At 39.3% G+C, this 22072-nt stretch overlaps 1 protein-coding gene across 2 annotated transcripts; it reads left to right on the plus strand.

The window, feature by feature from the left end:
- Positions 1-371: 371 nt before the first annotated feature.
- On the plus strand, positions 372-22064 carry PUS7 (pseudouridine synthase 7). 2 transcript variants are annotated; one of them, XM_036401126.2, is made up of 19 exons: positions 372-450; positions 1480-1731; positions 3096-3155; positions 3791-4169; positions 6097-6181; positions 6310-6411; positions 7098-7242; positions 9187-9204; positions 11478-11589; positions 12873-12950; positions 14587-14715; positions 14939-15064; positions 15360-15421; positions 15754-15914; positions 16771-16897; positions 17563-17664; positions 19375-19504; positions 20540-20631; positions 21329-22064. In XM_036401126.2, exons 4-19 carry the CDS (start codon positions 3820-3822, stop codon positions 21463-21465), a joined length of 1956 nt encoding a protein of 651 aa, XP_036257019.1. In that variant the 5' UTR covers positions 372-450; positions 1480-1731; positions 3096-3155; positions 3791-3819; the 3' UTR covers positions 21466-22064. The 2 variants fall into 2 exon arrangements, with proteins under 2 accessions (XP_036257019.1, XP_054370878.1); XM_054514903.1 differs by lacking the exons at positions 372-450; positions 9187-9204 and having other exon boundaries at positions 1162-1731.
- Positions 22065-22072: the final 8 nt, after the last annotated feature.

The raw sequence follows: 22072 nt of genomic DNA on the forward strand, positions 1-22072 counted from the left end.
CAGTGTAGGTTTTGAATGGTACATTCCCTTGTCGTGGGACTAATGTTCAATTAGCACCACGTGTTTCAGATGCCGGGAGGCTCAGGAAGGCCTCATCTCGGGTACACGATTCCCTGCTTTGGCTATAGCCGCCTTTTGGAAATCAAACTTTTGTTCTGCACAGTTGCAGTTCTTCCGTACATCCCCGCCTGCCTACCCCAGCCTCTTCCCAGGCATCCCGAGCGGGCCGGCGGTGTCGGAAGTGCGGGCAGGAGCAGCCCCTCGCCAGGTACCACCTCCCGGCCCGGCTGCGCTCCCCGCCCGCCGTCAGCGCGGCGGGGCCGGCCGGGGGCGGGCGCAGCCTGGGGCCGCCTCCGCCCGCGCGGGGCTGGGCCGGGCCCGTTCCGCGCCGCCTCCGCCGCCCGCCCCGCCGCGCTGACGCCCGGGCCGTCCTGCCGTGCCGGCGTGCGGGTAAGTGGCTCCCCCTCGGTGGCTCCTGCCTAGCGGCGGGCGGAGCCGCACCCTCCCTTCCCCGGCAGCCGCGCAGGGCTCCGCGGCGGGGCCGGGGGGCTCCGCTTCGGGGAACTTCGCCCCCGCTGGCGCCGGGCCATCCCCTGCCGCTCCCGTGTTGCGCCGCGTGTTGCCGGGACCCCGCGGCGGAGCCTTTCCTCCTGCCTCGCCCCCGTGCCCCGCCTGCCCCGGCCCCGGCGCGTCCTCCCGCCCTGCCCCGGCAGCCTCGGCGCTCGCAGCGGCTCTTCCGGCCCGGCCCGGCGCCCGCAGCGCTCTGGCGGCGGCTCGGCCCGGCCCGGCCCGGCCCGGCCCGCGGGCTCCGAGCGCCGCTGCCCTCCCCGCCTGCGCCCTCCGCGCTAGGCTTGGCCTTGGGGCGCTGCTGCGGCACCATCGCCCTCCTCTCGGTCGCCTTTTAATCCCACGTGCCTCGTCTCATGGGGAAGCGGCTTCGCACCTCGGCTCCTCAGTGCCCTGCAGCCCCCGCCGTGCCTTCTTGACTGGTACCGCGCCAGGAATAATCGCTCGGCGGTTCAACAAGAAGTGTCGAGTCAAGTGTTTTATTTGTAGTATAAACTCAGTCTCTGTTAGAGCATGGAAATTGCTGCGGAGTTGATGTTTATGCAGATTCTGGCTTTTATGAAAACACCTGTTAGGAAAAGGTCCGAGACAATTGAGCAGCTGTCAAAAAATAATAGGAGCCTCTCACAAGCAGCCTGCACACGTGAGGCAGTGTGTGCCCCGCTCGCTTCAGCGTGCTCCTTCAGGCAATTATCCTGCAGAATTTATCCCCCACGATGGCTGCCTTTGGGCACAGGGTAGCACTCTGTAATATGTGAGCCACTGTTCTGCTGGAAGAATAGTCTGTGTGTGACAACTTGGGAGTGTTTGTGCCCAACATCGAATTCTTCTAACAGTCTGTATAATTCAAAAACTAGGTATTACAGTTTTGTTTAAGAAGCACGAGATTTCTCTTCTTACTCCCTTTGGCAGGTGTCTCAGAGGATTTCACTGTGCTGAGTGCTATTTTGTTCGCTGTGTGAAGATACAAGCCATCTAAAAGCCTTTTCCACTTCAGTGCTTTATAACCCAGCCTCTATAAATTTTGGTACATGGGAAGAGAGTCTGGAAACAGCGGTGAATTGCTTCACTTGGTTATGACTTTTATTTATTGTTCCTCTTGAGAGAAGGATTTTATGAACTTTTATTTGAAGACAGACTAAAATTGGTGCTTTCAGCTTGAAGGTACATTGTTTTGCTAATTGTTCTGCTTTCTTGCGTGTCTTATCACTCTTCACACCATACATACAGTTAATTTTATAAGTCTCTCCTTACTTCCCTTTTGTTCATTTATTTTTGTAGCATTCATTTTCAGTTCTTCACTTGAGCAAAACATTTCAGGCGTTTCTAAAACAGTTGTTCCTGCCTTTTTAGCCTAATCCGGTAATCTCTTCACTGAGGTGTCCAGGCCATGAAGTCAGCCCTGGCTAACAGCTAACTGGTATCAATTACTTACCAACCCAGCAAATGCTGATTGTCAAGTTAGTCGTGGGACTTCCTTTAACATGCCCTTTAAAATTGGATAGATTATGCTATTTAGTGGCTGGAGAAATAATACAAGGTGATGTATGTAGCTCTAAAATACTGCTTCCTGCCTAGATTAATTTCTCAGTAACAGCTAAATCCTATTAATTTAGAAACTTGGTTGTTGTGGATAAAATTGACTTGACATGGGGAATTCAATTTATTACCACTTAACTTTTAATTACCAGTTGGCTGGTGATGTACAAAGAAGACCACTACCTAAACACAGACTTGGAGAAAACTCCTTTCTTCCCCTTTCCTCCTTGGCTCTTAGGTTATGCTCTGGCCCTTGGGCAAGGCAGTGGTAGTGCAGGAGGTTGGAGTTGGTACATGGAGATTTGTTTCTGCTGCTCAGTTCTTCTACTCCCATGTGGGTCCTCTCCGTGGGCCCCTCAAGGGTGTCCATGTCCCAGCGTGGGCACCTCCACAGGCCACTGTCCCATCAGGGGTGTCCCTGCTCCAGTGTGGAGAGTTTCCTTCCAGGAGTGCACCTCCAGCTGTTGTCCCCTTCTGCATGCTTCCCTGTGCCTTTTTGAGCATTCTGTCACATGTCCCCTCCTGTGCTTTCTTTTGCCTTTGCTTCTCCCTTTCTCAGATGAACTGGAGCAGGGGAACCATGTGGTAGTTGGATGAGTTGGAGGGCGGCAAGGCAGTGGGTTTATGGAGCCAGCTGAACTGGCCGTGGCCCACATAGGGCAGTTTATGGCCTCCTCCTGCTACCAAAACCTGCACTTTGTCCTCAGTACACTCCTGTGCCAATTGGGTGATGCTGGAAGAAAGGTCCTGTCCATGCCTAATTATAGGAACCCCAGTTCCCTTTTATACACTTAGAAATAAAATCAAAGTTCTCTCCTGTAGCTTGCTAAATGGCAATAATATGTTGTGTCACTAGGATGGCAATACTTTGGCAGTTGTATTTATTAACATATCTGTCTGAGTCCATATGTGATTGCATTCATATGTGTTTTCATAGTTTTTTTTTTCCATAAAACCTTCTCAAAGAGTTATTTTCCTCTTTTTTTCAGATCTGAAGGCAGTGGTTTTGCTGACACAAAGGCGGCAGCTCTGAGCCCTATTCCACCAGTGTGAGTAGTCATGTTCTTCCCAGAGATTGTTAAATTTCCTTGTTTTGTTTGTCTCACTGATTCAAGGATTTTGGTATCTCATCCCTCTTATCTTTTGGGCTGAATTGATGCCACCTTGAATTCTGTGTAGTATTGTGTGTGTTGGAAGCACATAGAAAACAAAGACATGAGATTTCAGGTTTGGGGGAACTCAGCTGTTCTCTCTCAGTCTTTGCAAGATGGAATCTTGATAGAAAAGGGAATAATTGAGAGTAGTCATGTTTAAGAGAAGGCTTGGGAACAAACAGTTTCTTAGGCACTAAACTGCTGCTGACAGCAGAGCCTGCGTGTGCACAGGCCTGCAGGCAGCCATGGTAAGGGTGGGCAGGAGTGGTGATGGTGGTAAATGGTCAGTGTAGTACTGAGTCCTGCTCTGCTGTAGTCCAGCATGCATGCTGCCCTCAATGTCTTCCTTCTCTCTGCCCAAGAACATATTGTTTCTAGGTATTCAAAATTTTTACTTGATGTTTAACTTAAATGCAGAAAGTTTATGGTTTTCCTGAAAAATCACAGGGGGCAGAGTCCTGGAGTGAAGTGCCTATGTATTGATATTGCTCTTAGCAGGCAGAAAATAAGCCTTTCTTCTTTTTTTCCAGGGCTTCCTATCCTACCCTGTGCCTTAAACATGGAAACTGTAGAAATGAATAGTGTATCCTTGAAACGTCCTCGCTCTGAGGATGATGTGGCCAGTGCAGATGAAATTAAAAGACAGAAGACCTTGGAGAAGTCCAAGGCAGAGAACGACTCTGGGCAGAGTATTGAGACTGTAACAGAACAACCCGAGGACATGAAAAGTGAAATAATCCCCAATGAGGAAAGTGAGGAGCAGGAAGAGGAGGAACTAGAGGATAGTGATGAAGATGGAGATCCAGAGAGCTTTGCAGACATGATGAAGCATGGACTGACAGAAAGTGATGTTGGCATAACTAAATTTGTTAGCTCTCACAAAGGGTTTTCTGGAATCTTAAAAGAGAGGTAACTCTTTGTCTTCTTTCATATGTTAATTCCTTGTGTAACACAGCTGTAGTTCTCCATTTTCCTTTTTGGACTCACAGATTGCATCTGGATTAAGTGAGGTTCATTACTTTATTTACTGCTAAGAAAGGGTTTAATTTAGGACTTTTCTAGATTGTGGGTTGGTTTTTTGTTGTTTTTTTGTGTGTTTGTTTAGGGTTTTTTGGGTTTTTTTGGTGTGTGTTTGGTTTTTGGTTTTCTTGGTTTTTGGTTGTTTGTTTTTTTTAATTTATTTTCCTGTCAAATGGAGCTCTGAAGAAGGAAGCTGTGTATGAGTAGAGATATATGATTACACTGACCTTGCTGTTTCCTTTGCTCTCTGGCAGTAGCAGAAACATAAAACCTTATGCAGTACTACCTTTTGTACATCTTCTCAGTTCTGATATGAGATGCACTGAAAAATGGCATCAAAGCCATCTTTCTTTAGTTCTTTGTTTCTCTCTGACTCTTTTGTCCTAATGTCTGTAAACGAGGATAGTTGGGCTTTAAATTATTGTCTGCTCAGTTAGGCTTTAAATTATTGTCTGCTCACTAATGTCATTTACATAGAAGGGAGTTTCAAAATTCAGGATATGGAATTTATTATACATATACATTATATATTTATTAAGATGTTTGGTGCTTAGTAGCTTTTTAAAATGAAACTTCTAGATTTTTAAAATTAAAGAATAGCTTTGAGTAAAACAGAATGCAAATACAAAAGGTCACTGAAGTGAGAATCACTGTTTCTCTGACTTAGCAAAGCAGTTCAGGTTGTTTTGTTTACACACTGAAAAGTTGCTGTGTTTAAATACTGGCTTCATACATAATTTTAAATAAAATTTTATATACATATGTATGGATTTAATCTTTATGTGCAGCATTAAGCAGCTAGTGTAATCCTTCTCTGGGAAACATAGTCTGTGCTGAATCTTCTTCTGGGAAATCTGCCAATTTTGGTTGGCCAAAGGTAGCCATGTGGCAAAAAATTCGTGGGTTTATAGGTTTTTTTTTTGGATTCTAGTTTTTAACACCTATTATTAATTCACTCTTGGCATTTTTATGGAGCCATCACTAGCATGTCTAGACAGCTGCAGATAATACAGGAGAGGACATTCTTCAGGAAAGAATTCTACCAATATGTTGTGTATCTGCACAGAGGGATGGCAAAAGGGGGCTTGGGTGAGGTACAGTAGAAAGCTTCCCATGGTGAAGTTTTATTCATCTTTCAGCATTGATAGAATAAGAATTATTCTCTTTTTTTTTCCACTTTGCTAGCAAGTGCTGCTTAAAAATAATTTAAGAGTTGCAGCACAAACTGACTGTGCTCTGTTATAGTTGGGCTGTTTTTATTATTAGACATGAGTGACTGGATTGAAAATGTCAAAGTAAAATTCTTTTTTGCTGTCATAAAGTATGCAGAGTAGCTTTATTTGAATGATGCTCTGTACAACTGAATATATGAACAAGGCTGAATTTGTTCTGCCTTCTGTAGAGTGGCTAAAATGCTCTTTATTTTGCAGGTTATTTCAAGTGACAGAGATAATGCAGTAGTTAATGCATTGGACATTGTGGCAATGCAGTAGAGTCTTAATTGCCAGTAATGACTGGGATTGAGGATAAGCATTACTGATCTCTTCAAACTAGTGAGAGAATGACTTGGAGAAATTACAGCAGGTGTTTGGTGATCTGCAAAGAAGTCTGCTGCATTTGCCTGTGTGTTCCTGTGGTATCCTTCTGGGGAGTGGGAATAGGTACAGCTTTCTCATGGCTGTTAAGTTTGTTTTACATGAATTGATTTACACAAATTCAGAATTCTTCAGTGAATTCTGCTAATAGCTTTTTAGGAAAGGACTTTATGCGATGTGGGATTTTTATTACAAATGTAATGCATGTTTCTTTCTATCAGATACTCAGACTTTGTTGTCCATGAAATAGGCAAAGATGGACGTGTGAGCCATTTAGATGACTTTTCTGTTCCAGTGGATGATGAGGTAAATTCTGAGATAGATTTGGTAATGACTATGCTTCTTAATGTTCCTTAAGCAAGAACATTGAAAGACTGGAAGTTACTCTGTGAGAGTTATTGGATGTTTGTTTTTTCTCCCCAAATATGTATTAGGACCCATCAGAAGAAACATTTACAGTTTTGTCAGACGAAGACAAGCAGCGTTTAGAGGAACTCCAGCTTTTTAAGAATAAGGAAACTAGTGTTGCCATAGAGGTAAAATTATGAAATGATATCAAGTTTAAAATTATGGAATGATATCAAGTTTGGGATGGAGCAGAGAAAGGCTGAGGGAGGGAGGGAGTAGAAGGTGCATCCTTTCTAATGTGTGTAAGGTATAAGAGCAATTTGAATGTGATGTGACAGATAACACCAAACTGTGTCCAGTTTAGGGTTTAATTCTCTGAAGTCTTACAGATGTTCTTGATTTCATGCATGTGTGAGTTGTTACTTTGATTTTGGTGAGACTGTACACAGGAACTTAAATATAGGTTTTAATTCCTGTGGTGTTAAAATTACCTTGCAGTGTTTTGGTTTCCTGTCTAGTATATTGTTTTTAAAGAATAAGAAGGTTTACATAAAACATCTATCCTGATGGAACACTACTTTCAAGGTCAGTGTTTAGTGATTTAATAAAAAAGAAGATAAATATGCTTTTCTGTAACAAGAAAGAAAATGACATTAAAGCGTTGATATTTTTAAACATTCAAATATTCTACATATTGAAAGAGTAACTATTGAGCTAAATTTGGGACACAGAGATGAGTAGGATTACACCTGGTAGTTTTAAATAAGCATTCACACACTAAATAATCTTATCTAGCTAATTTTTTTTTCTTTTAAGGCATCCTCCCCTTTTGTATTAATTTATTTGGTTTCTGCATGTATGTGCATTAAAACAGGTAATTGAGGACACCAAAGAAAAAAGAACCATCATCCATCAGGCTGTGAAGTCCTTGTTTCCAGGACTAGAGACTAAAACAGAAGATAGAGATGGAAAGAAATACATTATTGCTTATCATGCTGCTGGGAAAAAAGCATTGGCAAGTGAGTTTCAGTATCACAGCAGATGGGTAAAGGAAATGCTAAAATTATCCCCAAAGTAAGAATAGTTAGTAAGTACTTCAAGTGAGTGTGCTTCCTAATGTAGTCTTACTTCATTTTTCCTTCGTTTCAGCTGATGCTATGCATCTAAAATGATTAGGACCACAAGAAATGCTTTAAATTTAAATTTCTACTTGTTTTTCTTTCCAAATAATTCATCCAATACAACCATATTAGAAGAGAGAACATTATCTTCTACTTCAGTAGGAATAGGCAAAACAGAGGGTTTATTTTCAGTATTTTTTGAATTTAACTTTCATGATCTTAACTGTGTGTGTAAGTGTGTGTTGTGGATGTAAGAGGCTGTAGTTGGAAAATGTACATTAGATTGATAAATGGTGTAATCTTGACTCTCTTGAATACCAATGACAAAATTCTCAATGACTTCAAGAAAGACAAACATCTTTTTGTTTTCTCAGAGTTATAGTTTCATATAAACATAGCTTACCATGATCATTACTTCTGCTTCCAAGGCTAATGATATTTGCAGAAAATGATCTTTATTCTTTATAGATCAGTTAATCTTTCGAAATAGTCAAAGTCATGAAGGATTTTTGAAATGAAATGTTATCCACTTTAATCTAGCAAAATACTATTTTGGATACTGGGAATAAATTGACATGTTTTACATCTTTTAATGTTACTAAAAATTTGTTGCTACTGTAAGGTTAGAGGATTATCTACCCACAGAACGGTGCACATTTAAGTAAAGATAGTAAGGTTTGGTTTAACTTGTTGCATTCCTCTGTCATTTCAACTTACTACAAATGATGGTATGTAAACCTAACCCTTTCATTTAAAGACAAAGGAGATGGAAGAACGATAAAGAAATAGAGTCATTTAAAATGGGGAATAAAGTAACCTTCCCTTTTATTTAGTTGTTTGTTTAAGGCTTGTTATAAGCAAATATGGGAATGTTGTATTTTTATTGGTCCAATTATAATGTGTTTGTGTCTTATTTAGTCATGTTTAGAAAATGTGTATGTTTGCATGCTTTATGCATGGAGTATGTATACCTACCAGCACAGAATTCTCCTCAGCCAGTTTTGTTCTGCTCGTTTGTAATGGTTTTTCCTCCACCTTTTCCTTCTGCTGCTTCTATTCTTTAACCACTCTTACAATCAAGTGGATGTTGTTAAGCTGATTTAAGGGATAATATATAAAAAATTTAAGTATTTGAAATATGCTGAAAAGAATTTAGTGGTGTGTCTCTAGGATTAAAACATTATGTGGAGCACCATCTTGTGATGTAGAGAAGCATCATCTATTTAAACTTGGATTCCCTAGCTGTGATGCTGCAGGCACCTGTGCATTTGTTGGTGGAGGTGTCAGTTTCTGTGAGTGTGTGCAAATGCTTATGGATGTAAGATTGAAGTTCTTTTTAGTCAAGATTATGTATATCTTTGTTGTTTATATAGGCACAAACATGTCTTAGCCATGAATGGGCTCCCCAGGCAAGAAACATTTCAGAAGTGTAGATTATTGGATTATTAGCTGAGATACCTGATTACTTTGTTGATAACATAAAACATTACCAAACATGCTTCCTAAAATTGAAAATCAGATGCTGCTTTGTTTCTATAGTCAGTTTATCCTCCAAATACTTAAAATTACTGAATTGTCAGTAAACTGTTGTTCCATCATTGTCCACAAATTAAGTTTGTTGCATCTCCAATTGAAGCTTTCCATATGTTCACTGTTTGCCTCTGCACGATTCCATTCCATAATTGTCTAAATTGCTGTCATCCACCACCTAGCTGTTGGATGCTCCCTGAAGCATAAACAATCCCATAACCATAAACCTGCATGTTCACCTCTAAAAACCCTTTGACAGTCTAAAAATTAAATGCTACTCTTTTGTACTCTTTATGCTCTGCATTGGGACAGAGGTCAGAACTGCAACAGGTAAGAGATGTTGACATTTCATACTAACAAAAATGAAATGCCAACCATTATGACCTCCTAAATAGCAACAGGGCTGGCCAAACTTGTAACAATTTCTTAAAAATCCCTACACATAAGTATTACTTTAAATACCCTGAAACAGCCAAGATTAGGCTTATTCTGCCTCTTTTTTGTAGTGCAGTATAGGCAGTATTCATTTGGTCCAGAGAAAGTCTGCTAGTAATAAGTGATATGAATTATCTATTTTTTCAGTTCATGTTGACAACTATAGTAAATTTTCCATGGTTTTCAGTTAGTGAAGCCTTTGCCCTTCAGCCCCTATTTCAGGCACTACTATCTGTCTTTATAGAACTTTAAAAGCATTTATCACACACCCTGTGATTATAAAAGAGCTTCCAAGCTTCGAGTTTCAGCAAAAAGTTTGGAAATACGATTTTATTGTCAGAAATGTAGCATGACTCTGAAACACAGCAATAAGGACTGCAAATTGTCCCACTGCTCCATCTACCCAGTTGAATGCTTTGCAGTATTGGGTGAGGAATGGTTGAGTATCAGGACTGTGGCTGCAGCCTCCTTTGGATAGGGTCATGGCTGTGGTGCCCAAAGCATGAGGAGCCCATTGGTCTGTGTGGTACCTACAGAATTCTTTTAGTGTAGATCACATTCGGGCTCACTTCTTGATGTGTGTTGAAATGCCCATGTGCAAGATGTAATACTTAAACTCAAAGAATGGTTCCAGCTGGAGAGGGTTCTCCTTTGTGAATTGAGCTCTGTCTTATTCTCTTCTCTTCTAATTGCTGAGATCTTAGTGGAGAACTTTGCTCTTCCAGCTGAATGCAGTGTTTCATTGACTGAGTTTGAGTAGTGCTGGCTCAGAAGGGGAGACCAGCAGGAGCATGAGGTCTTCAGTTCAGGTCCAGTGAAACTCTGTGGGAGGGGGGCTGTGCTTAGAAACTGATGGTGCAAGGCAAGTGATGGAATAATTCTAGGTGACTAAAACCTGTACATATAGTGTTTTATACTGTAGCATCCAAAATTGTCTTTGCAGAAGTGTGTGCATGAATGGCAGCTTCTCAAAAACAAGCAAGAATTTAACATACTATCTGTGTGGGGTATCTGGACTTTGTAAAACCAGTGTGAAAAAAAAGAGCAGTATTTCCCAAGAACTTCCTTCCTGCATTGGTGTTTGTATATTGAAATAAGGCTGGCTTTTTCAGTTAGCTTTTCCTGTTATGAAAGATGCTTAGGGCTTTTTTTTATAAAACCAGGTATGTCTGCTTAGTCGCCAGCAAGAGATAAGAGACTTCTTATTTAAAACAAAGCAAATTCTTAATTTTCTTCTTAAATAACAAGGAATTGATAAACCTCAGAATTGAAGAAACCTCACAGTTGGTTGCTAAACCTCTGTAGAATCAGTCTGCCTTCCCATTAATGCCATCGACAGTGGATTATTGGAAACAGAAAGTGTTATCTCTGGTGGTTTTTAATGTGCAAAGAAGACCTTAACAAATCATTGACAGTTTCCTTCCTTCTACAGAAAATGTCAAATAGTAGCACAGAATTGTAAATCAGTTGTTAATCTGTGGGATCTTAAGTTATTTCAACCTCTGGCCTTTTCTAAGCATGGCACCATACCTGCCATGGATTGTATGTTCATGTCTCTTTTGTACCAGATTTCTTGGTCCCATTGGATTTTAAAAAAGAACCATCTTTAAGCAATTTTTTGAGCATAATTTCGTAGGGTTTTGTAGTGATATGATTCATTCTTTTGTTTGACACATAGAAAAAATACTACAGAAATAAAGAATATGTCTGTATGTCTGTACTATAAATAATAATGGTAGTCTTCCCACAAACAGAACTCCAGTGGTTCTCAACTATTAATTATAGAAGGAGCTAGAAGAAACGTGGTGTAGCTTCTATTGCGCCAAGTCAGTATAATGATAATGTTTTTGAGAAATTTAATCAGGTGATACAGCAATTAAATGACTAGGCTATATTTTCAGATAATTTCATGATAAAGGAACTGTCACTATTTCATTCAGGATTTTCTAGGTGACAGAACTGATTAAAGAGAAGTTTACAGTCCAGTGGAAGGGGAGGTCTTTTCAATGTGCTTTACAGCTTTTGCTGTCAGTAATTAACTCTTTCCTTCTCATTTTTTTAAAGCAGATGGAAATTAGCAGAAATTGAATCTTGCATTTTTAAAGTAAATGTAGCTGTAAATATTTAATTTTTTAAAAAGTGACACTTTAACCTTTTTGCTTTTAAAGATCCAAGAAAGCACTCTTGGCCAAAATCTAGGGGAAGCTACTGCCATTTTGTACTGTACAAGGAGAACAAGGACACTATGGATGCCATCAATGTTCTGTCCAAATTTTTAAGGTAAGGCCGTTGTTTCTGCCATCCTGGCTGGCATGCAGCCCTCTCCCTCCATGTTTCTTGTTGCTGTAAACGTTGTGCTTCATAATTATGTAAGAGCAACACAAGTGATTGCTGTTCTCTAATTTGTAGACAGCTTAAAATGAAAAGTTACTTTAAAATATCAAATTTAAAATATCGAAGTTTTGTGAGGAGGTGAGAATGGAACAAAATGAGCCTAAGAAATTTTAAAGACTACTCTACTGCTTCAATGGAAAAAGTCCACAATTTACATTGGCTGATCTGAGAAAGGCTTGGCAGCTGAAAGCCTCAATGTACGTAACATGAATTAAAAGCCATTTTTTCCCCAGTGTGTGAATATATGCAAGTATGTTATGAACCTGTCAGATATTGTTGTGATAATATGCTGATCAGTTCCTAAGCAGTTACAGTTGATAAACTGTTGTTCCATGTATTAATTTCTCCATGGCAACACAGACTTAGTTCCTTTCACCCCATCAAGTGCAGAAACAAAAAGATTTGCCAAAGCGTGACATGAGCACAGTGAATTGCAGAGGAAGAACAGTTTTAAAATTGGGTCAGTTCAGTGATCTACTCATAAGGAAACTTCCCCACTTTTCCCTTTGCCCTTCTTGTCCAAAAAAAAATTTGTAATCTAGACCTTAACCAGTGAACTACTTGGTATTGGTATTGAGAACAGAATGGCAAGGGCATAGTTAGATGTAAGACTGTATGTAATGGCAATCCTGCTACCCCCTGGAGCCCTTAACTGGAATAACTGGAAATACTCCACCTAACACGAACTGTAAAGTACAAAGTGAAAAGGAAAGGAAGTTTTCCTCTCAGGGAGAGGAGTTTAAATTTTAAATTAACTTCTCATACTCTCTCATAATGTGCAGGTATGGTCTTCAAACAGATAGGTTTGAAGTTTAAGGAAGAAGTGGACATGATTTTTTTTTCCTTAGTGAAGTTGGTGGTGGCTGTTCATTTCTTTATCCAGTTAATGCATATAAAGAAGTACTTCAAAGTTCATGTTTTGCAAGCACTGTTGTGTTAAAAGTTGTCTACATATAATTAAAACAGAAGTTTCCTTGTGTTTTATGTACTCATGGGTGAGATTAGAAAATGTCACACACATATCAAATTGTAACCCAGTTCTGAGGAATGTAGGTATATTTTTCTGTTTTTAATTTATAAGATTAATAATTCTAGGCAATTATGCTTAAAATTATGTTTGATCTCTTGCTATTTTAATATACATAATATCTTTTACTGTTGCTTTTAAGAGTGAAGCCAAACATATTTTCCTACATGGGAACTAAAGATAAAAGGGCTATAACAGTTCAAGAGATCGCTGTTCTCAGGTGAGTGAAAGTACAGTCTGGAGTATTTGCACTTCTGCTGTGGTAGCCTGGATAAATACCTAAAGGACTCAGTGGCACAAATGGCAGGTACAGGTCCTGACCTTGTAAAGCACAGGTGGAGGATGCCACAATCCTTTTATATTCTGTGATTACTGCTGATATTTTCAGTCAGTGGTGCTCTGAGTCACGGGCTGGTTACGTGTACTTGGCCGAGGCAGTGGGACAGATTGCCTGCCTGCTCTTAGGCTGCTTGGATCTCATGCAACAGCAGAAAAACAGAATGACATGGTGAAAATCATGTCCCACTTTCTTCCTGGCTTTTGTTTCCCCCTTTCTACAGCTAGAACCCTATTTTCTTTCCCAGTCTACTCTCTGAACAGTGCCAGAGAAGGCTAACACTGCCCTTGCTCATCTATGAATAGCCAGAAGGGGCAAAAAAATGATGACGAGTTTTTCCTGCCTTAACCTACTCCCTTAAGTCACCTTCTAAGAGAAAATAAAATTTACTTAGTCATAGTCTAAGATAATTATATGGTTTCTGGGCACTTTAGGTTAGTGCTAGATCCATAGCTGAGAATGACAGATGTCTCCCATGTATTCCAATATCATTTTAGCTGGCTGGAATATCCCGCCTGCACTACTTTTCACAACTTTCTGAAAACCAAACTCCTTGAGTGAGGACTTCACAGCTTGAAAGCCAGAGGTTTGATCAAATCCTTGTTAAAAGGAGGGCATCCACCACTGAACTGTTTGTATATTTCCTCCCAATGTTCTGTATGTGTGTGTGTTAGCACATATAAAGCAAATACTGATTTGTCAATTGTGAGAAGCCCCAGATTCGTGTTGCTGCAAGGCAGCTTTGCAAAGTGGTAATAGTTAACCAGTTGTGGGTTTAGCTGATCTCAGCTGCTGTTCCATTTACTTTTTAACATGATCAAATTCAGTGTTGTATCCAAGAGCTCCAGAGTGCTGTAAGTGTTGTGTGGTGTCTGTTCTGTGGTGCCACAGCCCCTGACCCTCCTGCACAGGAGAGGGGACATTGCCAGTTGCCAGCCTGCTCTAAGCTGAGTATGCTGGCCATGCTGGTTCATAAACGTCACTATCCTGGTAAAAATTTAGCAGAAATGTCCAAGAGCAGCTTGGTGATGCAAAGAACAGGGTATGCTTCCAAAAATACTAGCAATGAAAATGGCAGAAATCAGTGACACATTGGATTCCATGTTCCTTCATCTGCACTAGGCATACACAGTAGCTAATTTTACTTAACTCTGTATTTATAACTGTGCTGACTGGGGTGTATGTATTCATGAAGTAGTTACTCAATGAATGCAGAGTTCAGCTTGTGGGGTACAGTATACATCAATACTGCAATATAATTTTTCTGGAGTATGTGTTTTAATATAGATGTGAAAAGAGAGTGCTAACAGTCTGTCACAGTATACATTTTCTTTTGTATGAGTACCCTTAAGAATTATGTATTATCTTCCTTTAGCTATTTCATTAAAGTATTTTGAAAAGGCAACAGTAGAAAATTGGGGAAACTGGACTCACTGTTTTTCATTTTGTAATGGCAGCATTTCTGTATTTATCTGCTTTTCTAAGCATAGGTTGGTCACTGTTGTCTATTTCTTTTTAGAATCACTGCACAAAGACTTGCTCATTTGAATAAATGTTTGATGAACTTCAAATTAGGAAATTTCAGTTACAAGAACCATCCACTGAAACTGGGAGAACTGCAGGGGAACCATTTCACTGTTGTTCTCAGGTAGTATGTTACTAGGTATTTAGATGGTTCTGTTAGAGTTTTTTTCTTTAAATAGATAATCCATATCAGTGCAACTTGTGTTACAAAAAATAAGTCCTGTTGGCAGGAGACTGTTGAATTTGATGCATGCTATATAATATTGATGTTGAACTTTAATATAATGGGCATCTCAAAATAGCATAAACTCTTAATCTGTCTATAACTTTTTTTTTTTCAATGCTAGAAACATAACAGGAACTGATGAGCAGATAGAGCAAGCAATGCATTCACTCAGGGAAATTGGATTCATTAATTACTATGGAATGCAAAGATTTGGAACCACAGCTGTTCCTACTTATCAAATTGGCAGGTATGTATTGCTTTCATCCTCCCCCCCTTCTTTTTTTTTAAATTTTACTCTTATCACCATGTAACTTAATGTATTTTTGGGAACATTTTTCTAACATATTGCCTGTACCAGTTTTAAATTTAGATTCAAGAAAGATCTTGTTTCTGAACTTGCTTCAGCAGTTATCTTGCGTAATAGCACTACTTTTAATATTGCATAAGTCTAAACACTAATATATATTTTTTTTGTAAGTTGGCTAAATCCCTTTAAAATAGATTTAGTCAGTTCTTAATACACTTTCCTGTTTGAATCCTAGAGCTATTCTACAGAACAACTGGAATGAAGTAATGGATTTGATATTAAAACCACGACCAGGAGGTGAGAACTGAAAAATGATACATCCTGTGTTTCTGCCTCTTCTCCAATAGGCATATGTTTAGGAAAAGCTTGAGCAGTTTAGCAGTGGAGAAGCAATCTTCAGACTCTCCCTTTCTGCTCACTTTCCTTGCTATGCAGTTTCTTGCAGTGGGGCTAAAAAGGGACCTGAATACTTGGTGTTTGCTCCATGTGACCTCAAGTGTTCTATGATTCTGTTCGTCTCTAATTACCATGACTGAAACTTTAATTTTTCAACTGTTTTAAAAAAAGGTGAGATGGATGCTTTTTTTGGTGTATAGTTAAAATGTTTTTATTTTACATCCTTGTTCTAGCTGAAAAGGGATACTTAGTCAAATGCAGAGAAGAATGGGCAAAGACTAAAGATCCAGCAGCAGCCCTCAAGAAACTACCTGTAAAAAGGTGCGTGGAAGGACAGCTTCTACGTGGACTCTTAAAGTATGGAATGAAGAACATAATCTCTGCATTTGGCATAGTGAGTGTAAAAGCTGGGCAGTATTTACTTGAATAAACATTCTTTTGATGGTATCAGGATGAATTTAAAATAGACTCATTGATGCTTGATGAGTTGAAAGTCAAGTTTAAAAATCTTTACATTTATCCTTCCTTTTTGCTGGAAGTACTGCTGTGGAGTAACTGATGACATCTCTAATTAATGTATGCATAATGAGCTTTCCAATTTATACAATAGTCTCTCTGGTATGTGGGCAGCAATACAGTTATACTTAGTAGCTATGTATAATACAGATCTGAGAATTGTGCGAATGTTCAGTTGGTGTTTTCCTGTTGCTTTAAAAGTATAAATCAAAACTGATGGTGGGCTAATGAATCAGCCTGATATGGAGGTGATGGATCCACTTGTCATTTTCAAGTGCTGTAATCAAGATCAAGTCTTTGGAGAAAATACCTCATCACTAGCAAACTACAGGGCCCATTGTAGGATCTGGGGGATAATTTCTTGTTTATGAAGAAGATAATTAGAATAACACAGTGCTTTCACAGCTGCAGAGTTTACTTAAGATTTCAGGAGGTTGAATATGAATTCAGTGTTTGACCTGAATGTTTGACCTGTAGAGTTAAAAGTGTTGGGGTTTTTTTTATATTTAAGCACAGTTCTTTTTTGTGCAGATTTCAAATGTGTAAAAGCATTATTTCTTCACATATCCTTTTCTCAAAAAAAGAACAAAAATCAAATATGTACACCAAGAAATTGTGTATGTCTTTTTGCTGGATGAGGTAACATTTCAAATATGCACCTTTTTGGTTATGATTGTCAGAAAAAACAAAAAATATATCTACCTAGTGTTTAATTTTTTTTTCTTTACCTCTAGATACCAAGAAATAATCGTTTAATGTATATTCATAGCTACCAGAGTTATGTGTGGAATAATATGGTGAGCAAGAGAATAGAAGAATACGGGCTTAGAGCTGTACCAGGAGATCTCATACTTAAAGGAGGTAAAATCAGACAAAGCCAGTGATGCTGTATGGTTCAGATTCCTAGGAAAACAAGGCATGTAGTTTGTGTTGTGTCAGTGTTTGTCTGATACTGCTTACATAGTTTCTTTTTTCTCACCAGTTTTGGCCCAGTGATAGCTGAATCCATTGGCCTGTTTTAGGCAAATTGTGCAAGGAATTGGAAGTTAGGTATTACACTTCCATGAGCTGTTTGTTAGCCTGTTTTTTCCAATAACTGGATAGGGAAGAGAGACTCTGGAGGACTGATTATTCTTAAAAATGACCTCAAACCTAGTTGAGCTGTGAAGGACTGTGGAAGGACATTATGAAATTTTAACTTCAAAAGTTTTTGATTGCTCCACTCAGTTGAAACTTTCTTTATGTATGCCTGGTGCATGGAAGGAGCTGTTCCTCTAGCAGTCCTTCCTTCATGTAGTTTTAAGTCACTGGAAACCAGGCTGTGATTCTGCCAGCAACTGTGACAGCCTTGGAGGCTGTTAGTTCTTTTCTTAGAAATGTTGTCTGTTAAGTGGAGATAAAACATGGTAGTTATCTTTCTCAGAGTAAGCTTATTTCAATCAAAGGCTTTATTTTAAATTTAGCTGAAGTTAACTGTCACAGGCATCATCTATACTGGTAACTTCATTTTTCTGTCCTGACTTTAGCCACAGCTGTTCACATTGAAGAAGGAGATATTGATAACTACACTATCCATGATGTAGTGATGCCATTGCCTGGATTTGATGTTATTTATCCAAAGCATAAAAGTAAGTCTTACTGTTAACTGAAGTACTTACTCTGAAAACATAAGTCTTCTTTAAGATTGTTCTTAAAAGGAAGATTGGATCTACTCAACCTTGGTGATTTCTAAAGCAGTACATTACTTCAGATCTCTAAAACATTAATGTCAGCCTTTTGTTGCTGCCAGGGTGCTCTGCTCAGTCTCCTTCCCACTGGGAATCCCAGACGACTGCAGAGCAGAGTTTCTCACTAACCTGTACCACTGCAAGGATTTAATCAGGTACAGGATTTTGTCCTTGATGAATTTCATGAGGTTCCTCTTGGCCCATTCCTCTGTTGTGCCTCAGTCCCTCTGAATGGCAGTCCTCTCCTTGCATGTACTGAAGCCACCCCAGCTTGGTTTAGCCCACAGATTGGTTGGGGTGAATTCCAGCTCTTCTCCACTACTTCACAGGACACATCTCAGTTCCTTGAGAAACTTTGCTTTTAGGTAGAGCTGTAATAAGTAGTACTTTGAGATGCTGAGCCAGACAGCTGTTACCCACTTAGCAGTCCACCCACTGTAATGTTCTAACCTGGGACACAAAGATGCTGTGGGAATGCATTGACAGCCTTGCTAAAGGCAGGCAACAGTCCCTGCTCTCTCCTAATCCATAGGGGTAGTAATTTCATCATAGAAGACAGTAGTGTTGCTTTTTCTCCCCCATATTAAAACCACACTCTGTGTGCCCAAGGAAGATTAACTCCATTATTTTTCCCTGGGACCAGAGTGAGCCTGACTAGTCTGTAATTCCCTAATTATCATTCCTGCTCTTTCTGGGGTTGGGTGCAGCACTTGGTTTTCCACAATTGTCTGGGACATCCCTAGATGTGCACAATCTCTGAGATGATAGAGAAAAACATCACCATGATGTGAGCCAGCTCTCTCAGCCTGTATCTTCTCCCACTGCTGGTAGTCCCTCTTTCCTAACCTTGACTCTAAGAGGAGAAGTTGCCTGGGGCACTTTGCTGGTCAAGGCTGAGGCAAAAGAGGCACTGAGACCATCAGCCTGCTGTCTGTCACTAGACCAGCTGCCCTGTTTAGCACCAGGCCATTGCTTTCCTTGTAGTCTTTCAGTCCTCATGTTGCAGCTGAACTCCTCCTGGTCTTGATGTCATTTGCTGCTTTCAGCTGTAGCTGAGCTCTGGCTTTCCTAACACCATTTCTGTGTGCCTGGACAATGCTGCTATAGTCCCTCTTTGTAGCTGGCCCTGGGTTTCACCTGTTCTGTGTTATAGATGAGGTCAGTCATGAGTTCCCTGCACGTTTTCCCCAATATTGGATTGAACTGTTCTTGTACTGTCAAATTGTCAACTGATTTCTCTCTGCTGCTTTTTAATGAGAGAGTAATGGGTAGTCTGGCCCTTTATTTTTTTTCCCATGTACCTGAGATTAGTCCTGTGAAGTCTAGAAAATGGGAAAGCATATATGAGATGGCATTTAAATGTCAATAAAGTATTTTGTAAATTTTGTTTTCAGCTGAAATTTGATTTGATGCATTCTTTGTTACTACCTCTACTAATCAGGGTGTAGAAGTAAACAGGTAATAAGATCTGCAGTAATTTTAAACTTCTGTGTAGCATTTATCCCATCTATGCTGAAAACTACTAAATGTAAGGGAAGGGAACAATCCATGAAAACAGTTTAAATTTGCCACACTACATTCTCTCCTATTTAATATTTTCCTCTCTTGCAGTTGGTGAGGCCTACAAGGAGATGCTGGTAGCTGACAACCTTGATATCAACAACATGAGGCATAAAATCAGAGATTACTCACTTTCTGGAGCATACAGAAAGATTATCATTCGGCCTCAGAATGTCAATTGGTGAGTGGGAGCATAAAGGAAATTACACTTGAGTTGACAGCATAGAGTTTAAGTACAAAACAACATGAGACTGCTCCATGGGACATCCACACGGACTGAAACATAGGTAGAAAGGAATCTCTCTGCACTTCTCTCATGTTTTTAATGCAGCTGAAGTGGAACTGTACCCTTATTTCTTCCTTGGTTCTCTTGTTCTGTGGTGGAGGAGTATCAAGACATCTTATCTAGTAGTTCACTTCTTGCAAGGGCTTGCCTGAACACTTCATAGGTAATTACTTACGTTGATAAAATGATAGATAATACTCAAAACAGCGTTTTTTTGTAGTCTTGCTATGAGAAAGTTGGTCTCCAATTACCTGTCAGTCAGAAAAATTTGTATCACTTAACCCTACTAAATCACTGTTGTTAGAGATACAACCTAGTTTTCATATGGCAACCTTTTAAACAGGGAACTGTACAAATGTGCAGAAAGACAAGATCAGTGATGCATAGAATTAAATATAGAGGGTTTAGGAGGGAGCACAGAAATAGAAATATTTATATATTGAAACATCAGCACTAATTAATATTAAGCTTGTCTACTTCCCAGTTAGTTTTTCAGCCTCATGGTTACATATGGGATTTCTGTTAAATGAATGGCAGAAACCATGGAATGTATCTTAGCCCTTTCAAAGTTTGGATGACTATTGAAAGGCTTCACTCCTGCTAGCTACTCTTGGAGTTGACACCATTCTTCCCTTAATTTCATGAACTATACTTCTTGTATAGTTGGAAATTCTGACAGCACACAAGGGCAAACAGATGAATTATGCAAAGAAACTTCTCACTAACTTACAATTGTTTTTTAATAATCTTATAAAGCCAGGGCAAGTCTTCTACATAAAGTTCTACCCATTATTTTGCCTAATTCAATTTCAGTTGTAAATGCCAAATTGCAATAATAATAACAAAATAGTATTATAATAATACATATTTATATAAAATGTGTTAACCTAAATAATTTAAATAATAATAAATTTTATGTATATTATAAAGGGAAGTTGTTGCATATGATGATCCTAAAATCCCATTATTTACTACGGATCTGGATAAACTGGAAGGAAAACCATTACCAGTTCTCCCTACAGGTAAGTTGATTTTTCTGCTGATTTGTTAAATAGCAGTTTGATCTGGCTGTTGCTTTCAATTGCTGCATATTTAAAGCTCCTTTAAGGAAGAGCTTTCATTTCAACTATTTCATTTTCAACTATTGACTGTTAAGCAGGTAACAAGGACATCTAAGGCCAGGCATCTAAATAAGGACCCTAATTTCTCAAGGGTGCAAGCCAGTCCTCCAGCATCTGTGTTGACTGTTACATTTTCTTACAGGCATCTGTAAAATCAAGTAAATGCTTTACAGAAATTGTCTGCAACTAACAAAGGTGCAATTAAGTCACGAGTTGTCTATATACTGAACTTGTATTATTGGTGCTGAATACAGATGACTGAAATACTTAACTCTGGTCACAAGGTGTTTTGACACTGCTTTCCAGAAAAGTGAAGACAGGCTAGGAATTGAGTCTGAAAGAACAAATGTTTGTTTTTAGAAGAAGAAAACTCTTGAAACCACCACTTTGTCCTGAGAGAAAATGTTAAAAAATTGTTGCAATAAATTTTTCACTGTGGGTTATAAACAGGAGTGTGATGGTGGTGGTTGTTTTGTTTTATGGGCTGGGGAAGTTGGCTGTGGAAGCTGTTAGCTCAGTTTAGATGGCATCCAGAATAAGCATTATATATGACCTTAACCACTTATTCTTGCTTTTTGTCTCTTTTACCTGCTGATAGATGGCAAATTCAGGGCACTAAAGATGGAGTTCTCCCTTCCCCCATCCACTTATGCTACCATGGCAATTCGAGAAGTTTTGAAAATGGACACAAGCATAAAAAACCAGACACAACTGAATACTACCTGGCTGCGCTGAATGAACTGCAGAATGACTTAATTTTAACAAAGTGTTTTCTTATTTACATGTTCTGTACAAATCTTTAAAGAGTCACAGTAAGAGATTTGTATTTTTTTAAGTTTTTTTAGTGCTAGCTTTTAACTTCAGTAGTCCTTTGCAAGATGGTGACAGTAATATAATACAGATTTTAGTGACTGGTGCTTTTTACTGAATGAGTAAGTTACTTGAGCTGTAACATGGGTGCATCTTTAGAATTGTGCTTATAATGGCATCAGACCTGCAAGAATGTTTAGCTTGCTTTCTTTGGCAAGCACTGAATGTTTTCACACGAGGAAGGCTTCAGCCATCCTTGAAGTCTTTTCAAATACAATGAATTACATGGGGAAAGATGAATTACAATAAAATTAAGATACTGATGAACATATGTATTGCTGGAGTTTTGCTGGTAGCATTTGCACTGATGCAGTAGCAGATTCTGTTAGCAAGGCTTTTGTGTGCTGTAAAGCTGTACAGCTCTTTTAAATAGTTCGACTTTTCATTGAGAAAATACTTGTATTTTCCAGCTAATACCTGTACCAAAGAACAGGTACTAAAAATAAACTAACCTGAAACTCTGAGCAGTAAG

This window comes from Molothrus ater, chromosome 5 (assembly GCF_012460135.2).
Source record: "Molothrus ater isolate BHLD 08-10-18 breed brown headed cowbird chromosome 5, BPBGC_Mater_1.1, whole genome shotgun sequence".
Lineage (NCBI taxonomy): Eukaryota > Metazoa > Chordata > Aves > Passeriformes > Icteridae > Molothrus > Molothrus ater.